General features: G+C 38.5%; 1 protein-coding gene across 7 annotated transcripts in view; it reads right to left on the bottom strand.

Annotated features, from left to right (window-relative positions):
* Positions 1-26,966, bottom strand: part of PLGRKT (plasminogen receptor with a C-terminal lysine) — a 74,637-nt gene that overhangs the window by 8,809 nt on the left and 38,862 nt on the right. For 6 of the 7 annotated variants that reach the window (XM_045065018.1, XM_045065017.1, XM_045065019.1 and 3 more), the window contains 2 exons: positions 20,715-20,845; positions 20,057-20,166 (listed from right to left, as the gene is read on the bottom strand). In XM_045065018.1, the coding sequence (XP_044920953.1) occupies positions 20,057-20,166; positions 20,715-20,830 (226 nt within the window). In that variant the 5' untranslated portion in view covers positions 20,831-20,845. Of the gene's footprint in view, positions 1-15,953; positions 16,336-20,056; positions 20,167-20,714; positions 20,846-26,966 lie in introns of those variants that run through there. The other variant, XM_004766172.3, reaches the window with a different exon arrangement.

Raw genomic sequence — 26,966 nt, 5'->3', positions numbered from 1 at the left:
ATTGATGGCTTACTCCCCAGGTTTGTTTAAAGCCCCCTACAGGGTTTTGTTTTGTTACTTAAAATACAGAGAACACAATCCTAATTAATAAATATATGCATAAATGGATTCTTTTTTTATATGAGAAACAAGCTTACATTCATTTATTTCTCATGAGGGCTATAGTCATAATTCAGTAGCACTTGAGTTAGATATTTTAGATTGAAGTAATCATTTGATTGCTTTTACAGGATGGTTTACCACAAATTATCTTTGTACCTCTTAAAAGTTAGTTATGTAAGAAGCAGTGAATGTACTTTCTGGGACCCGGAGACCTACTTCAGGGATTTTGTGGAAGCTGTGGTCAGGGAAGACGTGGCAAGGGCAGTTTCTGTGGAATTGCTTTTTGTGTCTGGTACTTTATCTTTGTCCTATCTAGGCTGTAAATTTCCTGGGAACTGCCCTTGTTCTTCTGGGTTAGATCTCCATTTCACAGAACTTTGTCCCAAGTGGCTGACAGCCTCTGAGGTTCTCGAGTGCCTTACTGAATTCCCTTGCTCCTGGTCTCCTACACACCACCCTCCCGCCTCTACCCCATCCACTTGGGGTCAGCCTGTGGTTCTAAGAGAAACTCACTTTTTTAAAGACAGGAGACTCTGCTCTTTTTATTTCACCACTAATGTCTTTCTAGCAGCTTCACATTTTGTAGCAAATTCTCACTGTTTTCACTGATGTGTCAATATCAACAGTCCCACTCAGTTCCCAGGATAATTAGTATTGCCTCAGATCTATTTTTCTTTGTATATTTCTTCCATCATTTCATTGGGATCTGGAGGAGGAGAGGTAAACCCTTGTATTTTTTTTTAAGCACAGTGATCAGAAATGGGTGCTGACTGTGTATCTCATCAACATCATTGGGACCACTCTAGATGTTTGTGCTTTCACTTCAGGTTATCATGCTGTTTTATCAAGAAGACTGAAACAAAAAATGAAGGAAAATTAGGATCTTAAGAAAGTTCTCTTATTAGCAAACCTTTGGGAAATCTCTTGGCTAAGAGATTAAAAAAGATAAATAGCTTCAATATTTTCTTATTTTTCCTCAAATAACAATAGATGTGCTAAGGGAATGTTCAGAAAGAATTATGCGACTGGATGAATACTTTTTGTGAGCAGGGATCTTAGTTTTTTTCATTAATGATACATGCTTGTCATGTAATAGGCAGTCAAATAATGGGTCCCCAAATATGTTATTGCTCACCATGAATGTTGATATATTGAGTCAAAAATTAAGGCTCAGCATTATATGCTGCATTGACATCTGGTGTAGCAGGGAGGGACTTTAACGGCCCAACCATAAGTTCCCCACCCTACTTGCTTACACAGTGGAGTCCAGCTCTCCTAGCCAAACAACTCTACTCAAGAGGACCAGGCACAGTTCTTGCTTATCCCTCAGTAATGGGTTTCATTTTCCTGCCACTTCATGGAATCATTCAAAGAAGCCAGTCACATTCTCTCACAGGAACCGCATTCTCTCATAGTAATCTCACCCTCTTGCTTCTGCAAGGCCTTCTTTATAGAGTCCCTGGTGGTTCACTCTGTTCTGAGTGCATCTCCCATTTAGCCATGCAGTGTCTTACCCTGAGCTGCGAGTGTATGTGATTAATAAACTGCTGCCAGTCTCATATGTCCGGTGTTGGTGTCAAAGGTTGTATGTGGCCATCCCTATAATCTTAGGCAGAGTTTCCTCCCTCACCAATGGGGTGAATAGAAGGCAGTTAAAATATTTGGATCATAGACAAGGTGGCCTATTCATGACCAAGGACACCTGGTCAGCTTTAATTAACTCCTCTTGGCTAACTAACTGGTTCAATGACATAGCAAAGCCTCCTGAGACAGAACTACCAATTGCTGCAGGCTCGTGTTTTGGGTATACTTTCTGTCTTTGTCAATATTGCCCTCTCTTCCCACCCTAAAATGTTCTCATCCCCAAGACAAGAATTGTTAATTGATTGCATCACAGCTTGAATGTTGTTGGGTTTGGCCGTGTTTGGCAGGTGGTCTCTGAGTCTCCTACTTGTAAAGGCAGACACAACTAACTTTAACTGTTTGGCTCTTGAGTCCCACTTGCCAAGGGTCCAGCTAGAACAATGTTGTCACTGCATCTAGCCTGGTGACAATCCCTCGCAGCTTGGGGGTAGCCATGTGGATATTGTTTGTGATTGTGCACCCCTGAGATAGGCTCAGAGTTGACCCTCTGTGAGTTTTGTGGAAAAGGAGACTACTGGGGCACCTGGGTGGCTCAGTGGGTTAAAGCCTCTGCCTTCGGCTCAGGTCATGATCCCAGGGTCCTGGGATCGAGCCCCACATCCGGCTCTCTGCTCAGCAGGGAGCCTGCTTCCTCCTCTCTCTCTCTCTCTCTCTCTGTCTACTTGTGATCTCTGTCTGTCAAATAAATAAATAAAATATTAAAAAAAAAAAAAAGAAAAGGAGACTACTATCCTGGGAAGAATTAAGAATAACACCTCAGTTGCAGGTCTATGGCCAGGTACTAATGAGAAAAGAAAAAGGGAAGGAGCATTTGGTACAAGCTCCTACCTGGATTTTGCTTAGTGTTGCTGGTTACCAGCATACCAAAGGGCTAATCTGGCAATCATGGAATTTGATGACTCCCACATGGGCCATAGACAAAATAACCTTATCGTATGTGGACCCGGAGCCTAGGGAGATTGACTGGAGGAAAAAGTGGTTGCCTATAAGGCTAGCTGCTATGCTTCTGAACTTTTCCCGTAGCCACCTGTACAATGGGTAATTGGATCAAAAGAGAAACTAAAAGCCATGACTTTCTGTAGTTAGAAGTGTGAAATATTTTGAGAGAAATTGTATACAGAGAGCGAGATAGATACAGAAAAGAGCGAGAGAGATACAGAAAAGAGCTGGGGTGCTGTGGTTCATATACTTAACAGCAGACAGCACAGCAGGACCTGTAAGTACTCTTCTGCCGCTGCTGCCTATGCTTCTTTCATAACAAAGATCCTGATCCTCGGGGTTACAGGGAAAAACACCTGTGGCATCCCTGTGGCACAGCAAAGGAGTTAATTCAAACTTCCTTAAACCCTGTAAGCAACTATTGCCATGGCGGTGGCCCCTAAACCTCATGATACTGATTTGAAACTCTGGAGGAAGAAATTAATAAATAAGTATAGGGTAGAGAGGACCCCACACACACCCTCAAAGTATATTTAGTGGCCAACCAAAAAAGGGAGAAAGAGAAAGAAAGAAAATGAAGGAAAGAAAAAACAAACAAACCTGGCCATGGGGAAAGAAAAAAAAAAACAAAACAAAACCTGAAACAAAGACCCACAGTTAGACCTAACTGAAAGTCCAAAATTTACTAAAATAAATGTAAAATAGATAAAGACCTATTTATTGGCTCTTGAATCTCCACAGCATAGATTCTGAATTAATCTTAACATCTGCTGAAATCTACCAATTGCTACCAATTGGACATAATACTAGACTCAAAGTATAGGTATACCTGGGGGTCCTTCTACATATTAACATGGTACCTGCTATAATCCTTGGAGGTTACTACATATGAAATCAGAGAACAAATAGGTATGTCTTACTTTAACCACTAAGACTGTTGTTTTGGCCAAATTGCCCATTGCTCCCATTGCTCCAAAATAGATTTTAGTTAGCGCAGATACTCTCTGACCCAATAAATGGTAAATTAAAAAATAAAGAAAGTCTTTGGTACTTAGCGTTTGGCTTGACAGAATATGACCCCATTAACTCATCTGCATGTTTTTTTACAAACTCTTGGGCTATTGTTTAAGACTTGCCCTAGGATACTACTTATTCACATTACCCTTAATCTAGGGTGTTGTCCTCATTAAGATAAATGGTCCTTCAGATTCTCCAAAAGGCCCATGGCTCCCACTCCCAACCTGGGCCTTTATTCCAGCCCAAAGTTTCCCTAACATTGCAGCACAGGAGAATTGCCTGGGAGATTTAAGAAATCCTAATGTGTTGCATGCAGAACAATCAAATCAGTATATCTGGTGTGAGAACCAGGCATCAGTATTTTTAAATATCTCTGTTGTGCCCAAGTTTTTGCGTCTGAGAGACCACCAAGGAGCCAAGCACCGATGCAATCACATGAGGGTTTGTTTGACAAGCTTAAGCTTGGGCCCAAGTATACCTGATGCAGATGCAGCGGAGTAGGGGCTTGGACCCCGAGCATAGTTAAGGCAGGGGTATTTATGGGTTCCTGTTACTAAAGCAGGGTGGGGATTCCTGAAACCAAAACAGGGTGGGGGTTACTAAAGCAGGGTGGGGGAAGTTCAACCCTTGGGCACAGGGGTCTTAGATGGCTGCCGGAGCTAAGATGGCTGTACTTATGCTAAGGCTAAACCTGAGGTGGGATGGCCTTGATTTTTCTTGGCCTTCACATTTCCCCAGAACAATTTTGACCCTTAAATCTTTAAGGTTGTTGAAAGTGGAAGGTCTCATCTTCCGTAACTTCTTCCTGCTCAGTAGAGTTGTCCTGACCTACTCAGGTCAATATTGATCATTTGGGGAATGTATAGGAGAGTTTTGAAAGACAGAGGCAGCTGAGTCCAGAGGTTTAAATCAATCATTAAAGGAGAGAGGGACTGTTTAAAGTGCTAACCTGAGTAGATCAGAACCCAAGAAATATTTTGTGATAATCTGGAACATCAAGATGGCTACACTTATGTCAGGGCTAGACTTGAGATGGGTACAGCCTTGTTTTTCTTGGCCTCCACATCTCTAGTTGTCTACAGTGTGCCAAACAGTTGACAAACCACTATGTAGCCACTGCCTAAAGACTCTAGTGAAAGATTTTAGGAATAACGCCATTTAATCTGTTAACTTACATAACCCTTTATATCAATAAAGTTAGAATTCCTGAATATATCAGTCCTTAGTATAAATGGGTTATGCAGTACTTTAAATGTCTTGTAAAGAGCTAATGTCAGTATCATAAGTGTTGGGTCCCCAATGTTGGGTCCCCCAATAATGGGTCCATGGTCAAAGGAGTGAGACTGATACAAAGTGAAGGTCAAGCAATGCTTTATTTCACGCCAAGCATCAAGAACCAGACTGACCATCAAACAGACTGGTGGCGGCTGTCCCTTACAGAGAGGACGACTCCTTCCTGCTTTCCAGACTAACTTTTTTTTTCTTTTTTTTTTTTTCAGACTAACTTTTGTAGAGCAAAGGCCATGTGGCTGGGCCTGGCCACACACAGGTGGCTAATTGAATTACAGTTCACCCCACAGTAGCTATAGAAACTAGCCTATCACCTTGTAGCTAGGAGACAGTATGAGCCCCTACTGATTGAATGTCTCCACCTGACCTGACACACCCTTGTATTTGGGCCATTATCTCCACTTGACCTAACCCACCCTTGTATTTGGGCTGTTACCTGGAACTGGTTTCTCGAACTTGCTTTTAAATAAGTTCCCCTGGGGCGGGCAGGGTCAATTTAAGTTTTACTGCATAAACAACAAAATGGCTGTTCAACCTAGGTGGGGACGCTCTGGGTAAATAGGCCTTACAATAAGGATATACAAATATGGTGGAAAACAGATGTGTATGTACAGAAAGGGGAATGTATTCTGGAACTTGTCTACGGTTCTAGCCAGTGTTTTATAGAAACATGTTAATTATTTCAATTTATATTTGTGGAACACATGTGAAAAATTAATACAAAGAAGTTCAGTTATGACTATTGAACCCAAATAATCACACTTTATTCCTTCCTACTTGATTTTCAACATTGATCTTTTATTCTGCAGTGACATCAAATGTCACTTATAATTTGCATATTTGAAGTGATTAGTAAGTTATGTTTTATATTTACTTGTATCTGGCTCAATAAACCAATCTTGAAATAACTCAGAATAATCCTTATAGACTTCTCAAACAATTTTATTATTAAAATATTAAAGCTTTAGAAATACATATGATTCTATTGATATTTAAGAAGTATTGTTTTCCTAGAAGCCAGTTTGAACAGAATTTTTTCTTTTTAAGATTTTATTTATTTGAGAGAAAGAGAGAGAGAGAGTGGAGGGCAGGGGGGAAGGACAGAGAGAGTAGAAGAATCCCAAGCAGACTCCCTGCTGAGCAAGGAGTCCAATCTAGGACTTGAACCGAGGACCCTGGGATCATGACCTGAGCTGAAGGCAGATGCTTAATTGACTGAACTACCCATGCCTCCAAGTTAGAACAGAATTGTAAATTGCCTTTTTTATGAAGTGAGGATTGTTTAATTCTACTTTTTTGGTTAACATTAACTGATAAATGCAGGTGGCTATATTCCTTTTTTGGGGAAAAGTGATACCCCAAAGCATTTGATGAAAGGAATTATCTTGAACTAAGCTGGCTACAGTGGAGAAGAAAATAGATTAAAAGTGTAGGACAAGTTGTATGCTCTAGGATTATGAACTCTCTTCATCTATGATTCAGTGGTTTCTAACAAGTGACTTACTGATTTTTAATGAGGGTGCTTTTCCTGTTGTTAGGTATTTATAGAGGATTTGCTCATTTCATTACAGTGAATGAAGAGACCTTACTTCTCCAGAGTGATTATCGAACCCAATAACCAGCTGTTTTGAATGCCTAGGACCACTTCCCTAAAAGGCATAATTTTTGAAAACCCTATTTTCTTTTAGGTTTTCTTGTTCACAGGTCTAGATAACTCAGATAATTTTGGATTTTCCAGGATATCCCTGATTTCAGTTTTATTTGTTTTAGTAAATATCAATTGTTTAAAGCATCACTGAATGTTATTTGAATTCTTATACCTTTTCTTTCTTGAAGTATCATCTAAATGGACTAAGCAAATATGGCCCCTGATCACATCACTTTCCCTAGTTTTATTTCTCAAATGTGTTCATTGTGTCCATAGAAAATGAATAGTGATTTTCTGACAAAAAGGGTATACAGTCAACTGATAAACAGAGAAAGGTTTGCAGTCAGCTGTTTCTCCTTTGTAAAATAGAACTCATGAAGTTTTATAGTAGAATGAAAATAGCAATAAACATGGGATACACTTGGGAGAACATCGATAAACACAGAACAGTAATATTAGGAATTTACTGAGTAAATTTATCTGCTAAAATTTATCTGCTAAATACTTTGCCTGAATTATCTCATTTTACCCCCCTTCAGCAACCCTCTTAGCTAGCTAATATTAGTACCACCAACTGCCAGAGAGGTGATAGAGGAACAGAGATTCAGCCACATGCTCAGGTTTGGTGAGCCTTTGGAATGAAGGTTCATACTGAGACTCAATCTGCAGAGCTTGGGCTCTTAACCCTTGGATACTGACCACAGTTTCCTGAGAAATTTTGTAAACATGATTTTATTTTTCCCACCCAACATGTAATAGTGAAAATGTAATATAGGCTAAGTACCTTTTAAATTTAAATTTAAATAGTGAGGCTGCTAGCCTCACTAACAATCTTTGAAAAACTGTCTGTTAACTTTGTATACCTGGAAAGCTAAAAAGTAATGGTTATTCATCACTCTTGAGAAAAAAATATACATTCTAAACAAAGTCAGAAGAAAGTCTAAATTATTGGACTATAAATTCAAAGTGGTGGTTCTCAACTAGGGGTGATTTGGAGACATATTTGATTGTCCAACCAAGATGGGGTGGGGGTTGCTATAAACATCGAATGGGTAGAGCCCAGGAATGCTAGTAAACATCATGCAATGACAATGCATGCAACAGCCCCCTACTGCAAAGAATCATCTGGCTCCAAGTGTGCTGAGGTTAAGAAATCCAGAATTAAGGCAACAAAATAGTTTCATTTACACTATTAAAATTATATACTAGTACACTATTAGAATTATCCAAATAATTAAAAATGCTGAAATGTGATGCATTCAATAAATTCATGAAGCTAATGGTCTGGCATATTGAGTCTAATAGTATATTTTGGTGAGTTCTAAAATATATGGTGTTTTGCTGGTGTTTAGACTCAGGTTCTTGATTAACTGGCAGAGTACTAGATATTTAAATATTTTAGGAGCCAGCATACATCTTGAGAGTGTCTGCATCTCGTAAAGAAACACATTGATAGGGACTTGTAGGTAGCTCAGTCAGCTGAGCTTCTTTTTCTTGGATTCCAGTCAGGTCATGATCGGGTTGTGGGATTGAGCCCCACATCAGGCTCTGCACTCAGTGGGGAGTCTGCTTGGATTCTTTCTCTTTCTCTCCTTCCTCTGGTCCCCTCATGTGCTCTCTCTCTCTCTCAGATAAATAAAAAATAACAACAACAACAAAGAAACTGGTTGATGGCTCAGGACTCAGTCTTACTCTGTTGAGAAGGAGGTTCCTTAGTTACTAGGGGTTTTGTTTCTTGATTGCTTTGTCCTTAAAACCCTGATATCTGCTCACTGGCACTGCAGTGAACATCCCAGTGAGACTGGGATACTTTTCTCCCAACAACTTGAATAATCTTGAGTGAAAACCTTTAATCTGAATTCTAAATAAAAGGATCTGGTCTATAAAATTAACACCATTAGCATAAAATCTAAAAGTAATTTTGTTTCAAAAATTCTGAGTATGTACATTAGATGACAAATGTTAAAATTCAGTTCGTTCTTTCATTCTGCTTCTCTTTTTGAATAATTCCATACTAAAGCCATTAGGAAGGGCAGAACAAAAGAAGTGTCTAGTGATGGCTCAGAGGGATGTGTTGAAAGCCAGGAAAAGCAAGTAGGGCATACACACTGGGGATGGCAAGGAAGGAGGGAAGGTAGCCTAGTGAGAGATGTGTGGGCCTAACTGGTTAAAGTTGGCTTCTGCACAGTGAGGCAGGCTAGTGGAAAAAGTAGGTTGAGGAACACATCTCAGCATGTGTAGTCAGAGCTCAAGCAGCGTTAAGAGGGGATCTGTGTAGAAGGGCTTTCCAGCACAGGGTATTGATACTCAAATAGACTGAGAAATGCAAAAAGAAAATGAGATAATGCTTTAGAAATCTTGATGAAAAATTATTAACAACCAGGAATTCTGTACCCAGCCAATCTATCAATCAAACATCAGAAGAGAATTAAGTTATTTTTAGATAGGTAAGGTCTCAACAGGCTTCCTCCATTTACTCTTTTTCAGAAAGCTATAAGAGGATGAGTTCCAGCAAATGAGATAGTGCAGCATAGGGAATAGGAAACTAAAGACCCAACACAGAAATAGGGAGAAGAGAACCCCTGCCATACATGAAGGGAGAACTCAGGATAGGAGCTGAGTAGAGGGAAAACAGTCCAGATGGGAGCAGGTCAGATGTCTCCAAATTTCTTCATGAAGGAGATACTGATAGACTAATTGATGTAAATGGATGTCTTGGGAGGAGATTTAGAAACTGACAAAGAGTTCATGGTCAAGGAAATGATAAATATAGAGAACATTAAAGACATGAAACAACAAAACTTACTAATTCCAGAAAAGCAGGAATCCAAGCAAGAAAGGAAAAATAATCACATTTTACTACATGGCACAGTTGTGAAAAGTGTTCATAATCATTATAACGCAAACACTGAATATTGATCTAACTGGAATGATCACCTAACAGGATTGGAAGAATGGGGCAATGGGAAGGATGCAAGCATGTGTAGTTGTGGTGGAGATGGTGGGGTGGGAGAGTTGAAAGCAAATTCTTCATTATTTACATATTACATCAGGAAATAATATTTTTAAAAATTGGAAATATTAAGAATTGGCTAAACTGGAATGTTATTTAGAGATGTAGTTAAAGTAACATTGTCTGTACTAAAATGGGAGTTGCTTTCAACTACTTTCCCTTGGCAATTTCGTCATTTCAGTTTGAGCTGATCTGACTCCCAGCTTGTAGCACCTGCATCTCCTGCCTACAGGTTTTCTCAGACCTCCAGAACCCACTTTGCCTAAATACCCTAAGTGCTAGAGAAATAACGGTCCAGGAACTGCCTTCCACCAGTGAACTACAAAGTAGGTTATAAATACCCCAGCTTTTTAATTCCTTGGGTCGGATACCTCTGGGGTGAAGGGGATTCTAAATCATTTCTCAGAATTCTCCAGCAGGATTAAGTTGCTCACAGAGGTAATTTCCTGGGTAAGATTTCATTTTTTAGTTTTCTTCTCTGTCCTGTCTTACTTTACCAATGCCCCACCAGGGTTTCTGGGATTACCTGCCACGTAAATGACTTGCTCAAGTCACTGTTGCAAAATTTGCTTCAGGGAGATCTTATACTGAGACAGCTAAAAAAGATAAAAGGGAATATCTCTGAGGAAAAAGAAATGGTAGGGAGAATGGACTACCTAAGCCATGACCCATGAATCTATTTGAATTTTTTTTCCCCTAAAACACTCCTAGTAGGAAATTGACGTTTCTGCTTGAATTGCTAAAGAGAACTTATCAAAGTTGAACAGAACTTCCTTTGCCAGCCTACTTAGACTTTCAGGCTTTTTCAGAGATGTAAGGCTTGTCCTCAGCTTCCAGTTCAAAAAAGAAAATTGTCTGGAAGGTCAGTGCTGTACTCTGTCCATAGTCCATGGTTATTGAATTTAAAAAAGTAGACATCCATAGGCACAAACTGTATTCAAACCCCAGGTGTCTTTTTATTGTTTCTGGTTCTTGAAAGAGCATTAGTTGGAATCCTTTCAAAATGTTTAATTCCTTGAAGATGAAAATAAAGCATTCTTGAGGCCAATTTTTCTCTGAAATAATTTAAGAAGATGTAAAATGGTCAAGTAGTTCAATCCATCTTGGGTTTCTAGCATTCTCCTTCTCTCTCTTTTTCTCAATCTCCTGGGTGCATTGAAATGGTGCTACCTTCTACTCAAGTCAGATCTCCATCAGCAGTAAATTAATGGTGAGGAGATGGTAGGAAGAGAAGGGAAAATAGTCACCTATATTCCTCAAAGCCTAGTCATGTTACCCTAACATCCTGACAGCTTTTAACAGACGTCCTGTATTATATTTCAATGTCTACTAGTATCTTTGATCCATTGACTTGCACATGTATTCAGCAGCTGTTTCCTTGTAGCTTTTTGAAACCTTCACCAACCCAGAATCCCAGATTGCCAGTTCTCCCTAGGACATGACTTCATGTGGACACATCCTGAACTCTATTCCTCTAACACCAAATGAAATGCCAAAGCCAACTCAGGGTCAGTGTCTGCCTGTCCCTCAGGTCCAGGCAGAGCACCACAGAGTGCTGCTGGCCACAGATGAAGTCCTCTAAGAAAAAATAAATAAGCTGAGGTTAGCAATCCATCATTCAACTATAACACTTGTGGACTGAGAAATTGTGAACCAGAAATGTCTTCTAAACCAGAGACTTAGCAATATCATTGAGTCTTTATCACTGGGATATATGTTTCCAGTTGCTTTTATTGGTGGTTATGATGAATTTGTTCTACCCAGACACACTTCTTACTGTCATCCAAGTAACCAAATGAATAAGCACAGCAAAATAACTGGCTAGAGAATCCCACAGGTGACTTTGGTCCCTGGGGGGCTCAGCTCCCCAAACCAGTGGCTCCCTTGGCAGCTATTTTTGGACTATTTACTATAAGGGACATTCCAGTTATCTCCATCCCTTCATGAAAACTACTCTTCTTGGCCCTCTTTTTATTTTCCTTATCTTCTAGGCCTTTCTTTCTCTGCCTCCCCTGCCTCTAGCCAGTCTGGACTTCCTGGTACACCTGCAACTCAAGCACTCCTCAAGTCTTCATAAGCTCTAAGAGTGACCCATAGTTACTAGTAGAAAAATCAGAAGAGATACTACGTAGTCATCCTGGAGTACTAGAAACTACTTTCTGCAAATTAGATAGTTGGTAAATGCAGGGTTTTCCTGAAATTTCCTGTAGGCATCCACAAGGCCAAACCTAAGGAACACTTCCAGTGTTCTTGCAGAACAGACACACTCCAAGGCCAAGAGATAGTGTAACCCCTGAGTAACAGGCTTTGTTTAATAATATTTCCTAGGAAGAGTTTGTTCCTTTCTCAGAATAGTGGAGCAGAAAACCTATCTAGGTTCTGGCTGGTGTCTCTAGAATATCACATTTGAACCTGCATATATTAATATTGTTGAAGTCTATAAAATACATTATGAATTTCAGATTGCTCATATTCAGATTACATTGGTTGTAGATAACGTTTTGGAATTTGAGTCTGCTCCCTCCCCATCCTTTTCTAACCCCGGTCCTTCTAATCCCCTCTTCTAAGACTCTGAGCCTGAGTATATGAGAGTTTAAACATATTTTTAATTTTAACTTTCATTGTCACTGTCCTTTCAGAGTCATGCAGCAGGCTGCATTGGAAGGATTTCTGCCAGGGATTCAAAACACCAATGTTTTAGTACAAACTACTGTCACCAGATGTGGGACTTTAGGTAAATCAGTAAAGACCTCCATTTTCTTAAGAAAATGTAAAATGGGTGCTTATACTGGACCATTTTAAGGGTTTTCTCATTTTAACATCTTGACAATAATTCCAGTATTTGTCATTAAAACTGCTATGAGTAGATTTGGAGCACTTCTATAATCTTTACAAAGTGCAGCTGGACCATAAAAAGCCCTTTAGTGTTACCCCCAAACACAAACTGAACTGCGTGGAATACCATATAAGCTTTATTTGTAATTTTAGTGCTTGTAATTTTAGTCCCCAGTTCTCTCATTTAAATATGAATTTAAAACTTTCAAAATGATTAAGAACTATGATCTTATAAACTGTATTTTTACTATCATATTTTATTATTACAAAGTGATTTCCAAGAAGGGTCATTCTGCTGCAGAGAACTTCTGGGCCCACATTTATTTCCTTTATACCACGACTTAACCCCATGTGAAGCAGAGGGAGTCCCTGATTTACTTTGGTTGGGTCAGCAGTGTCTTGGGGGAAGATGGACAGTCCACATGGAGTAGGGGTGAGATCGCCCCCCCACATCAACTTTATTCCTAATCACTAAAAAAACATCAGGTGAGGCTGCCATTATTCTAATCTCTAAGTTTTTGCATATAATCAGACTTTAGTTTCTTATTTTTCTCCTAACTTACTTATAATAATTTCCTCATTCTTCTTGTAGTATCACAAAAATCTGTAATTATAAGCTAGTTGAAGAAAGACTATATCATGTTCAGTATTTAGAAATGTCAGATGCCTGGTTAGTGATCAGAACTTAGTAATAATAGTAACTGATGGAAGTATTAACATAAATGGCTAAGAAACAGCTCAACAGTGTCAGAACAAAAATGTTTGTTCTTTCAGTTATAAATATTGTTATATTTAGTAATATAGTCATATGTAATTATATATGATAATAATAATATAATTATTATATTTAATAATAAATAAGGGGAGAGCTTTGGATAATAATCAATAATGCCAAGGACAGTTGGGATATATTTTAATATAGTTGAATTGCAAAGCCATTATTTAACAGCATTGCTTTGGTTTTTGCCTCACAATTGGGAGCAAACAAAAATATGAATGTGTGTATTTAGTAAAGGCTGTGTTGAGTAACAGTTATAAATGGGCTCAGGGTCAATGCCAGAGTGAGAAGCTAATGCAAATGAATGGCCTGGTGGTCCAGAGAGAGCTCAGAGCCTCTATGTTGCATATCAACACAAATCTTGAGTAAGGTCTTTAGCCAGTTGACCCTTGCAGGGCACTCAAACCCATTCTTGGTGATCTCTGGCTAGACCAAATTAGGAATGTTGGGGTAGCATGACTAAATTTAAAAGGAAATACAATTCCATCTGGCATGGTCTACAAACCAGTGCTGGATCTTAAGCATCCCTTAGACCACCAGTGTGACGCCCAATCACTTCTTTCTCATATCCTCCAGAAAATCCATGCTAATGATTCAATGAAGGGAAATCACCTTCTTCTCCCTCCAGAACCTCAAAAGACTTTCCTAATTTTGTTATTCTTTCAGGCTCTGGGATCTTCCTTCCTCCTGTAATAGACTAATTCCGGAAAAAACCCCACTGCAGAGTCTTTCACACACACCCTTCCCCCACCTCAGGATAGAGTGCAAATTCCTTAAACCCAGAGCTAGTCTGGAGATAAACTTTGCCTCCGGGCTCATTTCTTAACTCCCTTACCCAAGGAACCCTTTGCCCCAGGCAAATCAAACCAGTAGCAAATCCCTGGACTTGACAGCCTGTATTGCTTTTAATCACTTTAATCAAGCTGCTTTTGCACAGCCTGCCTCCTTATCTCCTTGGAGTACTTCAGTGCATCCTTTAAGACCTCAATGAGTATGATGGTATCAAAACCATCTGTTGATATGTCGTCAGCTGATGGAGGGTAATTGCTATTATATTCATGCCTGTTTTGCCCTTCAGGTTTTGTCTCTTATTGTTCCTCTTGGCCTTTCTATTGTTTTGCTGTGCCAAGTCTGAGGCTGTGGCTCTTCCTGTTGTGGAGAGGTCCCTTCCCTGTCCCCAAACCTGTTCTTCACAGGACTGGCTAATTCATCCTTCAGCTCTCAGCTTAAATGTTACCTCTTCAGAAAGGCAGTCCCTATCGTCCCAGATCTATGCCCCCCCCCATCCTCCCAATCATTCTCTTGTTGGGTCCCCCCAAAATTGGGTACCTTAATAATGGGTCCGTGATTAAAGGACCGAGACTGATATAAAGCGAAAGTCAAGCAAAGCTTTATTTCGCACCAAGCATCAAGAATCAGACCTACCGTCAAACAGACCGGTTAGGGCCTTCCCTACAGAGAGGAGGACCCCTCCCTGCTTTCCAGACTAACTTTTATAGAGCAAAGGCCATGTGGTTGGGCCTGGCCATGCACAGGTGGCCAATGAGATTGTAACACACACAGGAAACTCCACAGTGATGGTAGGCGACCAATTGAATTACAATTTACCCTAGTAGACATTTGAACCAGCCTATCACCTCCTTCAGAATTGGCGCCCAAAAGGGGCCCAAAGGGCGGGGCCCATACTCCTTGGTAGCTAGGAGACAGTATGCGCCCCCTTGATTGAATACCTCCACCTGGTCTGACCCACCCTTGTATTTGGACTTTGTTACCTGGGACCGGTTGGACTTGCTTTTAAGTAAGTTCCCCTGGGGGGCGGGGGGGGGGGTGCCAATCTAAGTTTTACAGCAAAATGGCAGTTCAACCAGGGTGGGGCCGCTCTAGCTGAATAGGCCCTTACACTCATCCTATTTCATTTCTACTGAAGCATTCATAACCATCAAAAATGGTCTTGTTTATCTTCCATGTTCATTTGTTCCCATCTTCAGTTCTCCCACCCCATTACTAGAACATATGCCTGGGATGCAGTAACCTTGTCTTCTCATTCACTCATTTAGCCTAGTGTCTATAATAGTGCTTGACACAGGGTCGGTATCAGGAAATATCTTTGGAATTATTGTGTTATATGTAGGGTTTGCAACTGGAAGAAGGGGTATAAATACAGTTATGAGCAAAGGTTTTCTGGTGAGTGAAAATAAAAAGGTAGGCATCCTAAACAACCTCGCCCCATTCCCACCTCTTCAGCAGCTCTGTCCTGAGTCATTTCAATGTTTTACCTTTTGTTTTTCACAGCTGTCTTTGTATGTCCAGAATGTGATAAACACCTAACCTTTTCAAGGCCTTTTAGATCATATTCATTGGAGCCAAACCATTTAGGTTCATGTTTCAGTTCTGTCCCTATATGACCTTGAGCAAGTAATTTAAGCTCTGTGTGCCTTAGTTTTCACATCCATGAAATGATGCCTGCCTCATGGGACTGTTAGGATGATTACAATAATATATGCAAGACACTCATAAAGTGGCCTTAATAAGTACAAATACATGTTAGTCATTAATATTAGTTATTTTCTATCATGTGGAGGGAGGACTCAATTGAAATATCCAAATAAAATAAGTATCTGTGGGAGATACATGTGATGGGAAAAATGTGTGTGAGAGAGAAATGAGAACAGCAGGACATTTGCTTCCAGAAATTCAAAACAATATAATTTATTAATTATACAGTTAGATATTTGTAATACACACATACATAGGAAATATGAAAGTTATTTAGAGTACCTCCATGATTTTGTGTTGATGCTATAAATTTTTTTAAAATAGTTTAACAAAACCCATCTTGCATTTTTATATTTTAAAATAAAATAATCATATCAAAATCTCAAGCATGTAAAAACCATGATTCAAGTCAACAATTATGTGTTTTGAGATTTGATGGGTAAACATGATTTCATTTTTCTGTGGAGAATTTACTCTGTTCCTTTCTGGCTTTTTCAAGGTTTTCGAAAGTGATCGTGCCTCTTGGCAGCTGCAACTTACTCTTTTCTGTTTCCAGTATGTTCTCAGCTTCACCTTAAATAAAGTACAGAAATATGCAAGGTGACTAAAAGATCTTTAGTATTTCGTGAAAAAGCCAAAATGCCATATTCCAGTGGCAAGTGGGAACACTATGTGGAGGCATGCCTCTAAATCTCACACTTAAATATTTCACCTGTTGGCCTCAGAGGAAGCCACCTCCCAGGGGAAGGTCATTTTTCCTTTGGGAGGAAAAAGGAATTCTGAAGACAGAGCGAGAGATCAGTCAGAGGCACCTGGATGGCTCAGTCGGTTAAGCCTCTGCCTTTTGCTCAGGTCATCCTGGGATCAAGCCCCACAAAGGGCTCCCTGTTAAGCAGAGGGTCTGCTTCTCCCTCTCCCTCTGCCCCTCCTCCCTGCTTATGTTCTTTTTCCTCTCTTTTAAGTAAATAAATAAATAAGTCTTTGAGAGATCAGATGCCATAGGTTTTACTTGACAGAAGACAGCATTTTAAAATATATAAAAGAATACCAAGTAATATCTTTTTCCTTGAAGGAACGTCAGGATGATAAGCATTAGTTGTGTTTGGAGGGGTGTAGGATGGAGAAGAAAAATACAGTGTTTGCTATACTGCCCCTTAATATGTAAGTGACATGAGAGAAAATAAAGCTTAATAAAGCTTTTTATTATTTTTCAGGAATACTAATCTTTTACCTGAAACCAATTGTAAATACCCAAAATAATATTAAATGTTCTTTAGTCCTTATACCTATATACACACAGCGTAAGAATTTTTATAAACAATTCCTCTTTAAAGTGACAGCTAGTAATTTCTTAGGCCCAGTTGAATACTAATTAGAAAAATTTTAAAAAACATTGTATACATTGTTGACATTCTATAAACTTTCTTTGGGAATGAAGGCAAATGTTTCTTTTTAAGTACTTCTCTTTAAGCACACCATTAATTTATACTCCAGACTGAATACGCTGGCTGCAATTTTCAAATTATAACATTTCAACCATCTGCAATCATCTTTTTTTTTTTTTTTTTGCCTCAGTTTTGAATAGAAAGCAAAAATAATTATAAATTATATGTAATTAGACACAGGGCACCTGGGTGTCTCAGTTGGTTAAGCATCTGCCTTTGGCTCAGGTCATGATCCCAGGGGGTCCTGGGATCCAGCCCCACATTGGGCTTGCTCCTTAGTGGAGCCTGCTTCTTCTTCTCCCTCTGCCCGTTCATGCTGTCTCTTGCTCACTCTCTTTCTCAAATAAATAAGTAAGATCCTTTAAAAAATGTAATTAGACAGGAATTTAATGACAGACTAAATAAATGTTCCCATGTGATGGTGCCTCACATATGACAAATTTTCATGTGTTTGCAGAAAGGCTGACAATAAAGTCCATCAAACAAGGACTGTATATCTTGGGTTGGTTTGTCACTAGTTAACAGGGCTAAATGTTATAACCTAAACTTTAAATACTCCAAGTTTCCTGGTAGACTATAAAGTTGTATTTTTTTAAAATAGGAAATTCCTACCTGTCTTTAAAGTTTAAAATTGTATGTTCTGTGGACTCTGGTGCACCTGTAATAAAATTACTTCCCAAATATACAGTCATAATATTACTAGAAAATAAACTTGTTCTCTATTAGTAGTATGTTTAAGTGAATGCTGTGTAATAGACTTGATATTTAATACTGCATATTAATTTTTATGAGGACACTAGAATTCTAATGTCCATATAAGCAATGAGCAGAGTTGAAATCAGACTAATGAATTCTTAAGCAGATGAGTAATATGAAACTGAACAGGTTATTGAAATGGGTTTTAACATTGGTAAATCAGTTGTATAGTAAGTTTCCAGCTTAAAATGGGACTGTACTCCAAAATTTAATCTGTAGATAAGTGTTTTAGAACTCAGAATACATTTTACCATAGTGATAATGCAATAAATCACTTGCTAGGCCACCAGCAAAAATGTTTAGTCCACAGTATAGGTGAACGGTGATAATAGTAGTGCTTGACCCCAACAGACCTTTTAGCAGAGTTTCTGTGTGGAAAATGTATTTCCAACTTCAGTGGGAATTTTTAAGAACATATAATCCTTGTATCTCCCTAGGCCTGGGAAAAAGATGTTCTACTCCCTACTGCAATACCTGCAGAGAAGTCTGCACTTCCTCCTTTCCTGTACCACATCAGTCCCCACAGAGCTTTAGCGACAGTGGTGTACACAGATAGTCCAGGAGAGGAAAGGATGCCAAAAATGAAGGCTTGGGAAAGCACAGTTTCCAATATGCTTTGGGTTGAAGGCTCAAGAAGAAGAGACACAGGGGCCCTCACGAGAGCGTCTTTCTGGTACAGGGCTGGCTTCTGGGGCAGAGCTGCTATTTTCTAGGGCAATAAAAGGGGGAGTTCTGGGAGAGCAGCATGGTGCAGTGATCATTTAACAACCAGCTCTCCAGGGAAAAATATGTAATTGCTTCTCGGCCTTTGGCTAAGATCAAATGCAGGAAAAAAATGTATATAAGTTTATTGTGAACATAAGTTTATTATAAATTTTACTTTATAAAACAAATGTAGCACATAATTTATAAAAAATAATAAAATGTTCAATATATTTTATTATAAATTTCACATAGCAAATGGATGGATTCTCATAGAATGTTTTTATTGACTTTTGTTGAACTCTTATATTCATAACTAATCTATAGTTGCAAATGATGAGAGAGTATAATTCCAACACGAATGATGGTTGTTATTTTCATTTACCCTAACAAATAGGAGAGAAATGGAAACAATGACAAATGTTGGAAATTTTTTCTTTGGGAATGATGTAAACAACTTGGATGAATCAGATAATAGTTTTTAAATGTCAGGAGAATATTTCCTCAGTTGTTTATACTATTCACAATGTAATGGCTACTGACACAACAAACATTTAAGCATAATCTGCATTATTAACATTTGCTTCATCACTTCCTTAAATCTAGACTATTGGTTGGCAAGCTTTCTTAAAATGGGCCAGATAGTAAATATTTTAGGTCTGTGGGGCCTTATATCTCTGTTGTAGTCACTCAGCTCTGTCATGGTAATGGAAACACATCCATAGAGAATTCACAAATGAATGGGCATGTCTGTGTTTTAATAAAACTTTACTTTCAAAAACATGTGACCACCCTGCAGGCCACAGTTTGCCGAACCCTGGCCGAGACAGTCAACAAAATGATGTCAGGCCTTGATTTGGTGTTTGCAGATTCCATGGTGTAAATACTCCCACCATGACCAACTTCAGGCTACCAATGGGATGCCACTGAAGTTGGAGTTATATGTGTTCTCTTACTGTGTGTGTATATTGTATCTTTATTTCTACCATACAGATACAATAGATATACTAAGACAGGTATACATAACCAGAGTGCAGATAATAATAGTAAAATAATGAAAAACTGATTAAGTTCTGAGTATTTATTGCCATTGTTAAAAACACAATTTAATATTTTTTTGTAATTTGTTTAATTATAACTTTATCTAATATAATGTTTAACAATGACTATATTTAATAACCAGCTTACAAATTCCTGAAAATTTGATAAGTCAGTTCTTGTGAGCTGGTATGAGCTGACTCCAGCATATTGCATGAGAGGGAACAGAAATGTTGGTCACTGGTAGCTCTGGGAGTGGGGTCTTGTCAGGATCATAAATCAAGGGGTCATAAGAAGACGATCCTTGAACCAGAAAAAAATCAGGAATATACTCTAGTTTATCAAAGACTGACCTTTCATTCTTTGTAGAAGGGTTCCATATCCTAAGTCATACTGGTAGGTGAACACAAAGCTTAATGGAATAATAGGGAAGAGGAAGGCTGGCTTCTTCCTTCTTATTGCTCTGGTTCAAAAACAAAAAGAAAAAATATCAATGACCTATAAATACATATCTGTAAACACAATGAAAAAAAATTACCTTCTTTTTGGAATAATGCCCACCATTTTAGAAGTTACTTAGTTCATTTGAATCATGTATGGAAATAGGATTTTCTTACTCATAAGGCCTCACCAGATACTGCAGTTCTCAAGGGCAGAATCTATGACTTTTCCCACTTTTATTTGATGTTGATACTCAGACTACTCATTTAAAAAATGGTTAAGTATTGGTATCTGTCCTTTAGGGATTATGGAGATCAATTTGCAGAGGCCTTCTTCTGTCTTGGTGTCAACTTATATAATGGAGACAAAGATGGGAGAAATCTGAGAAACTAGAGGTAGAATGAACTATTTCTACCCTGGTTCTACCGTCACTTCCAAGTACTAACCCATAAGGGGTTATTGTGTTTCCATATACACCAAAGTCCTATCTTGGCCAACTTGATAGTAATAAGCTAATGTCAAAAACAAAAAAGCAAATTAAGAAAAATTTAAAGTAAATAGCAAACATACCCAGCTGTTAAAGAGATGGCTGCAATGCCAAAAAAAGTTCCAAAATATTTAAGGAATTCCCGAGACCAAGCAATCTGCAAGGCCATTTGTCTTTCTCTCATTTCATTCTGCATCATTAGCTGCCTTTCCAGCTGAGGATGAAACAAATGACAGTCTGGTTACTCATTTTTTCATTCTGAGCACAGAGTTAATAATCTGCTTTTCCAGGGGATTTTCCTTCTTCAATTGCTTTGCTTTGTCTTTTTTTTTTTTTTTTTTTAATCTCAGTAGACTTTAACTAAAGTTCCTCTGGATAGCTATCTCCATCATCTTGGCAGTGAAATCTTGGAATGTATGTAGAATGGATGTGATATTCTTCTTCTGTGTCCCAAGGTCTCGAATGCATGTGGCCTGGAGCTTTAATTCAACTCTAAAATATATGTTCAGCCTATTCTGTCACATGTGAGAAAAGATCTATGTGCCTTTAAATGAAGGTACATCTTTCTGATCTTAATTACAACTTGTACTGAAATCATTTTATCCAACTGCAAATTGACATTCATTTGGAGTAGCAGGTCCTTATCATATTATGATATGAGGGGAGAGGGTATTATTCTGAGACATCAGTGGAGATTTTTCTTTGCCACTATTCTCTTGATACCTCAAGTCTTTTGTTACTTTAGTGAGTGTCTTTCCCTGCATTTGAGCAGAAAGTAGGTATAGCCCAGAACACAGGAGACTGGATTTCTGGATAGATTTTTAAAAAACACACAAGAGAAGCAATAGTCTATTATTTTGAGAAAGACTCTTGAGAAAGAAAATTGTTTTTTAAAGTCTAAAATCTTGGCACTGTGTATCATTAGCAGAATCTAGAGGAGAGCAAGCATAGAATTCGTGATGTAAACCATAGGGTGGGGAGGAATGAGTAGTAACATGACTCAGTTTTCTCTTTTTCCCATCTTTCTACTGTGAGAAGAAACTGGAAGAGGAAAAAGGAGACTTTAGAAAGATGGGGCTTGGTTCCTTGGCTTCTCTTAGGAGTTGAAATTTTGGAGAGTTGTGATGAATTTGGGATTTGGGGATCCCTGGAGAGAAAGCACTTGTGGACCTATCTTCTATCAAGAATTTGGGGAAGGGGCAACTAAAGTAGAGCTGAAATGGTTTCAGTGCAGATCTAAGCTTAGATCAGACCTGAGAGAGGCCACTCCGGCTCCCTCAGCCGCCAAGGGGTGTGGAGAATATCTGCAAGGTTCCCATATCAGCCTGAAGAGGGGAACAGAAGGTGGCTGAGAATTGAAAGCAGGTGGCTTAGCAGGTAGTCACCGAAACCTAGAGCCTGGGGACCCCATAAAAGACACTTCAGTAGAGGCCATAAACCAAGCACTGGGCAGGAAAAGTGGCTGGATGTCAGAGGATTAGCAGCACCCTGGAGGGCAGAGAGATGGCCAAACCAACCTGAAACATGGTGGAACGCCCACAACAGACCACCTGGCACTACACAGGTTGATCAAACAGAAAATAACTACAGAAGCCTCCTCCAACCAGATGTGCCTTCCCTATGACCATGCCACTTGAGATCACTTGGACTCAAAACTAGATTGGTCCAGGAAAAAATGCACAGAGAAGGGGAGGGAGCCAAGCTGAATTCACAAAGAAGTGTGTTAAGATGAAGTAATTGAGTCACTTTAACTTGTCAAAATTAAATTTGCCCTCAGTAGTAGAAATTGAAGTTTATTTTGGGTTCAGTTAGTGAGTAAATAGTGTTTTTGCATACATGATTATTTAGAATGTGAGATTTATCCTTGCTATATTACTTATTTAAAAAACTTAGATGATAGTTCATAGTATCCCTCCAAAGTGATGTAGAATGCATGAATTAATCATTTGTGCTGTTATCAAACGATAGCTGAATCTAGTCATGACACAGATGAATGTAGGATCAGTGGTTCTGAATCTTACCTGTACATTTGTGAGCATCTAGGGAGCTTTTAAAAATCTCAGTGCCCAGGCCCACATATCAGACCAATGAAACCAGAAGGGACCAATGAAACTGGGATCTGGAATTAGGACCAGTCATTAGTATTTTTTAAAGATTGCCAGGTAATTCCAGTGTACAGCTAAGATTGAGAACCACTGCCTGAAAACTCAAAACCTAGGTTTTTCCCACCAAAAATCACACTGAAATATCAGTTTGAAAACTGAACCTCTTGGAACTCTCAAAAGATTGGGGACAGAAGGCTTTTTAAGGCGGTGGAACTCATCTGTATAGTACTGTCATGGTGGATACCTTTCATTTCTCAGAGCCCTTTAAACTTTACAGCACAGAGTGAACCTCAGTGTTAACCTTAATGGGGCATCCAGGATGGGATTTTGGGACAGAAAAAGGACATCAAGGAAAAAACTCATGAAATTTGAATATGAAGTTTATTTAAAAGTGGTATATCAATGTTAATTTCTTAGTTGTGACAACTGTGCCATAGTAATGTAAGATATTATCTGTAGAGTATACAAAAGGTAGAGTATTCAAGAACTTTGTCCTCTTTTTCTATAAATCTAAAACTGTTCTAAAATTTAGTTTAAAAATGGTTATGAACAAATGTTATATTCTGGGTCTCTTTTACTGATAAGAATTGAGCCATGTATCTCCATGTATCATAGAGAAATTGTGAAAATCAGCAAGATTATGTATCTGTAACAGACTCTGAGCCTAGAGTTTAAAAAATATCTATGCATACCCTTTCCATTGGCAAAAATTTCCTGACGAAAGGTACCCCTGAGGTATAATTTTAATTATCAATTAGAGCTTTATTAACTACCACATACTTCATAAAGTTATGCTTAAAAATCATAGGTCTAGATCTAAATACATTTAAAATTCAAATTAATTAACAGGGTGTGCCTGGGTGGCTCAGTCAGTTAAGTGTCTGCCTTCAGCTCAGGTTATGATTCCAGAGTCCTGGGATGGAGCCCCAAGTTGCATCCTGCTCTCTGCTCAGCAGGGAGTCTGCTTCCCCCTCTCCCTCTGCCTATCCTCCTGCTTGTGGTCTCTCTCTCTAATAAATAAATAAAATATTATAAAAACCAAATTAGTTAATTTATTACCAAACTTTTTTAGTAGCCTTAAAGGGATAATTATATTGATACAGTTATTAGTTTATCAATAATAGGCATAACATAATTAAGTGTACATTCATTTTTACCCTTCTCCCAATATTGACACTAATGAGAAATAAGAGCAAAAGAGAACATGTACAGTAAGTTTTTTTAGCAGTCTTTAACCAAAGTATAAATATAAAATTCTTTATCTATTTTATTTTAATTAATTAATTATTTTTAAAGTAATTTTTAAAGACTTGTTTATAAGAATGTTTAATTATAATTCTGTAGTCATATGCCCAGTAATAATAACTAAGTCTATATTAATTTTTTTTCCTCTTTTGTTCATTTATTTATTTCTTTATTGAAAATCAATTAACATATAGTGTATTATTAGTTTCAGGGGTAGAATTTAGTGATTTGTCTCAGTTGCATACAACACCCAGTTCCCATTACATCAAGTGCCCTTCTTAATGCCCATCACCCAGTTACCCCATCCCTCTACCCACCTCCCCTCCAGCAACCCTCAGTTTGTCTCTTAGTTAAGAGTCTCTTATGGTCTGCCTCCTCTGAGTTCATCTTGTTTTATTTTTCCTTCCTTTCCCTTACGTTCATCTGTTTTGTTTCCTAAATTCCACGTATGAGTGAAATCATATGGTATATGTCTTTCTCTGAGTGACTTATTTCACTTAGCATAACACCCTCTAGTTCTATCAATGTGGTTGTAAATGGCAAAATTTCATTCTTTTTGATGGCTAAGTAATATCCCATAGTATGTATATATGACATCTTCATTATCCATTCATTTGTTGATAGACATTTGAGCTCCTTCCATATTTGTGTTATTGTGGACATTGCTAATATAAACATGAGGGTGCATGTGCCCCTTCTTTTCACTGTGTCTGTATCCTTTGGATAAATACCCAGTAGTACAATTGTTGGTTTTTTTAACCCATTTGAGGAATCTCCATACTTTTTTCAAGAGTAGCTACACCAGTTTGCCTTACCACCAACAGAGTAAGAGGGGAGCCCTTTCTCTTTTAACTTATGCATTTCCAAGTAACAGAAAAGTTGTGTTTTTATTTGCTTAATTGGGCAATGTCAAAAAGTATTCTCTGTGTCCTGCCACAAAAGAGATTTATTTTTATCATAAATGAAAATATTTCTTATTTGCCTTTGTTAAATTAGCAGAAACATTATTGATACCCTCTAAACTAAATGCAAAATCATAATCTCAGGTAAGCATAAAATAAACTAAGATTGTTAAAATAAAGCAACTATAATGAAAGCTGTGACAAGTAGATTTATCCTTAATTTGCTCTACAGATATTTTAAATGCTCAATATCCAGTGAGTAGTTTGGAGAGGATCCAGAAGGGGAAATGAGTAATAAGTTTGAGCTTTAAAAAAAAAGAGCAATAATTTTTTATGAATGACTTATGAAAATAACTGAACATAAACAAAATTATAGTAGCATTTAGAAGCTTAAAAGCTTTACTTAAAGCATCTTGTTACACATCTTCCTATAAAGAGTAAACATAATTAAATCCATTTTTACTCCCAGATGTGTGTAAACAGTAAGGTCACCCTAAGTAAAAAATAAAAATGCCAGTTTGGCAAAAACCCACTGTGTTAAGTCATGGATTCCAAATGTATTGACTTTTTCTTTTTTTAAGATGTTATTTATTTATTTGACAGACAGAGATCACAAATAGGCAGAGAGGCAGGCAGAGAGAGAGAAAGGGAAGCAGGCTCCTTGCTGAGCAGAGAGCGGCTCGATCCCAGAACCCTGGGATAATGACCTAAGCCAAGGGCAGAGGCTTTAACCCACTGAGCCACCCAGGTGTCCCTGTATTGACTTTCAGTATCGGAAGATGCTAACAAGATGAGCAGAGGCTGGGAAAGAACAAAAGACTATTGACCTTCTCAACCATTATCTAAAATTCTTTAAAGACCATTCCTAACTGCATCTGCTATAAGCACTAATAACTGAAATTGAAGACAATTCCACAACTTAAATAACAACAACAGTGAGGGTATTTTCTTTTATCCTGGTTTTCCTCATTTTAAAAAGTACTATTTCATAGTTTGATAATTAATGTTCCACTATGTCAGTCCTAACTGTGCACAAAACTAAAACCTCTATTTTATAATACTTAGAACTAAGAATCTTAGAACCAAAACATGCTTCAAAAGATCAAATCAGAAAATCCTTAAGAAACTGCAGGATGCAGGATGCCTCAGTCGGTTAAATGACTACCTTCCTCTCAGGTCATGATCCGGGGTCAAGTCCCACATGGGGCTTCCCACTCAGCAGGGAGTCTCCTCCATCTGACCCCCACCCCTTCTTGTACTCTCTCTCTCTCTCAAACAAATAAATAAAATATTTTAAAAGAAAAAGAAATTGTAGTATGCTTATTTCTACTTCACTGTGGCAGCTGATACACTACTAATAACAATGTGGCCCACTAGCAAGGTGTTTGGTGCTGTAGTAGTTAGTTACATCAACTTTCCCATCAAACCCTGTGAGGTCTGTCTATGAGTTGAAGAAAACAGAATCCATTCCAACTAGTAGATTAAACAAAATGACAATTATTGCAGGGTATGTAGCAGCTTAAGAATTTCTGGGGGAGCCATGAGAGTCAATTTGCCTCCTGTACTATTAGGAACAACAGGAGAAATGCTCTGCCGGAACGTGGGGCTCACCTGGGGTAAACCCACAGCTGCCATCTCCTGTCGTAGATACTATGGACCAAATGCTGAAACTCCACCTCCACATTCCCAGAATACTAGTCACTTCTGCTACAGGGGTAACAAGAAGATCCAGTGTCTTCTCAGAAATTTACACCACCCACATCCACCAAAGGACATGCCTACTTGGCAGCTTCAGGTCAGATGTGAAGCTCAGCTGCAAAGGAGTCTGAGAAATTCAAATTCAAATCTTTGGCTTTTTAGCCTCTGTTGCATTGGCAGGCACTCTCCAAAGGAGTCAGAATGGAACAGAAGTTAAATGATCTGGTCAGCATTAACTGCCAAGGAAGGTATTATCTCAGTTTACAGTTGAGGAAACTGATAATCAAAGTCTGAGTGATTTTCCCTGTGGCCTCACTTATTAAACAGCAGATCTGGGATTCTGACCTATACCTGCCTGTCCCAAAGTCCAAATTTGCAGTCTACT

The sequence above is a fragment of the Mustela putorius genome, unplaced genomic scaffold (assembly GCF_011764305.1).
Source record: "Mustela putorius furo isolate JIRA1106 unplaced genomic scaffold, ASM1176430v1.1 tig00003854_pilon_pilon_pilon, whole genome shotgun sequence".
Lineage (NCBI taxonomy): Eukaryota > Metazoa > Chordata > Mammalia > Carnivora > Mustelidae > Mustela > Mustela putorius.
The sequence above is the reverse complement of the archived record's forward strand: the minus strand, read 5'-3'. Positions and strand labels throughout refer to the sequence as shown.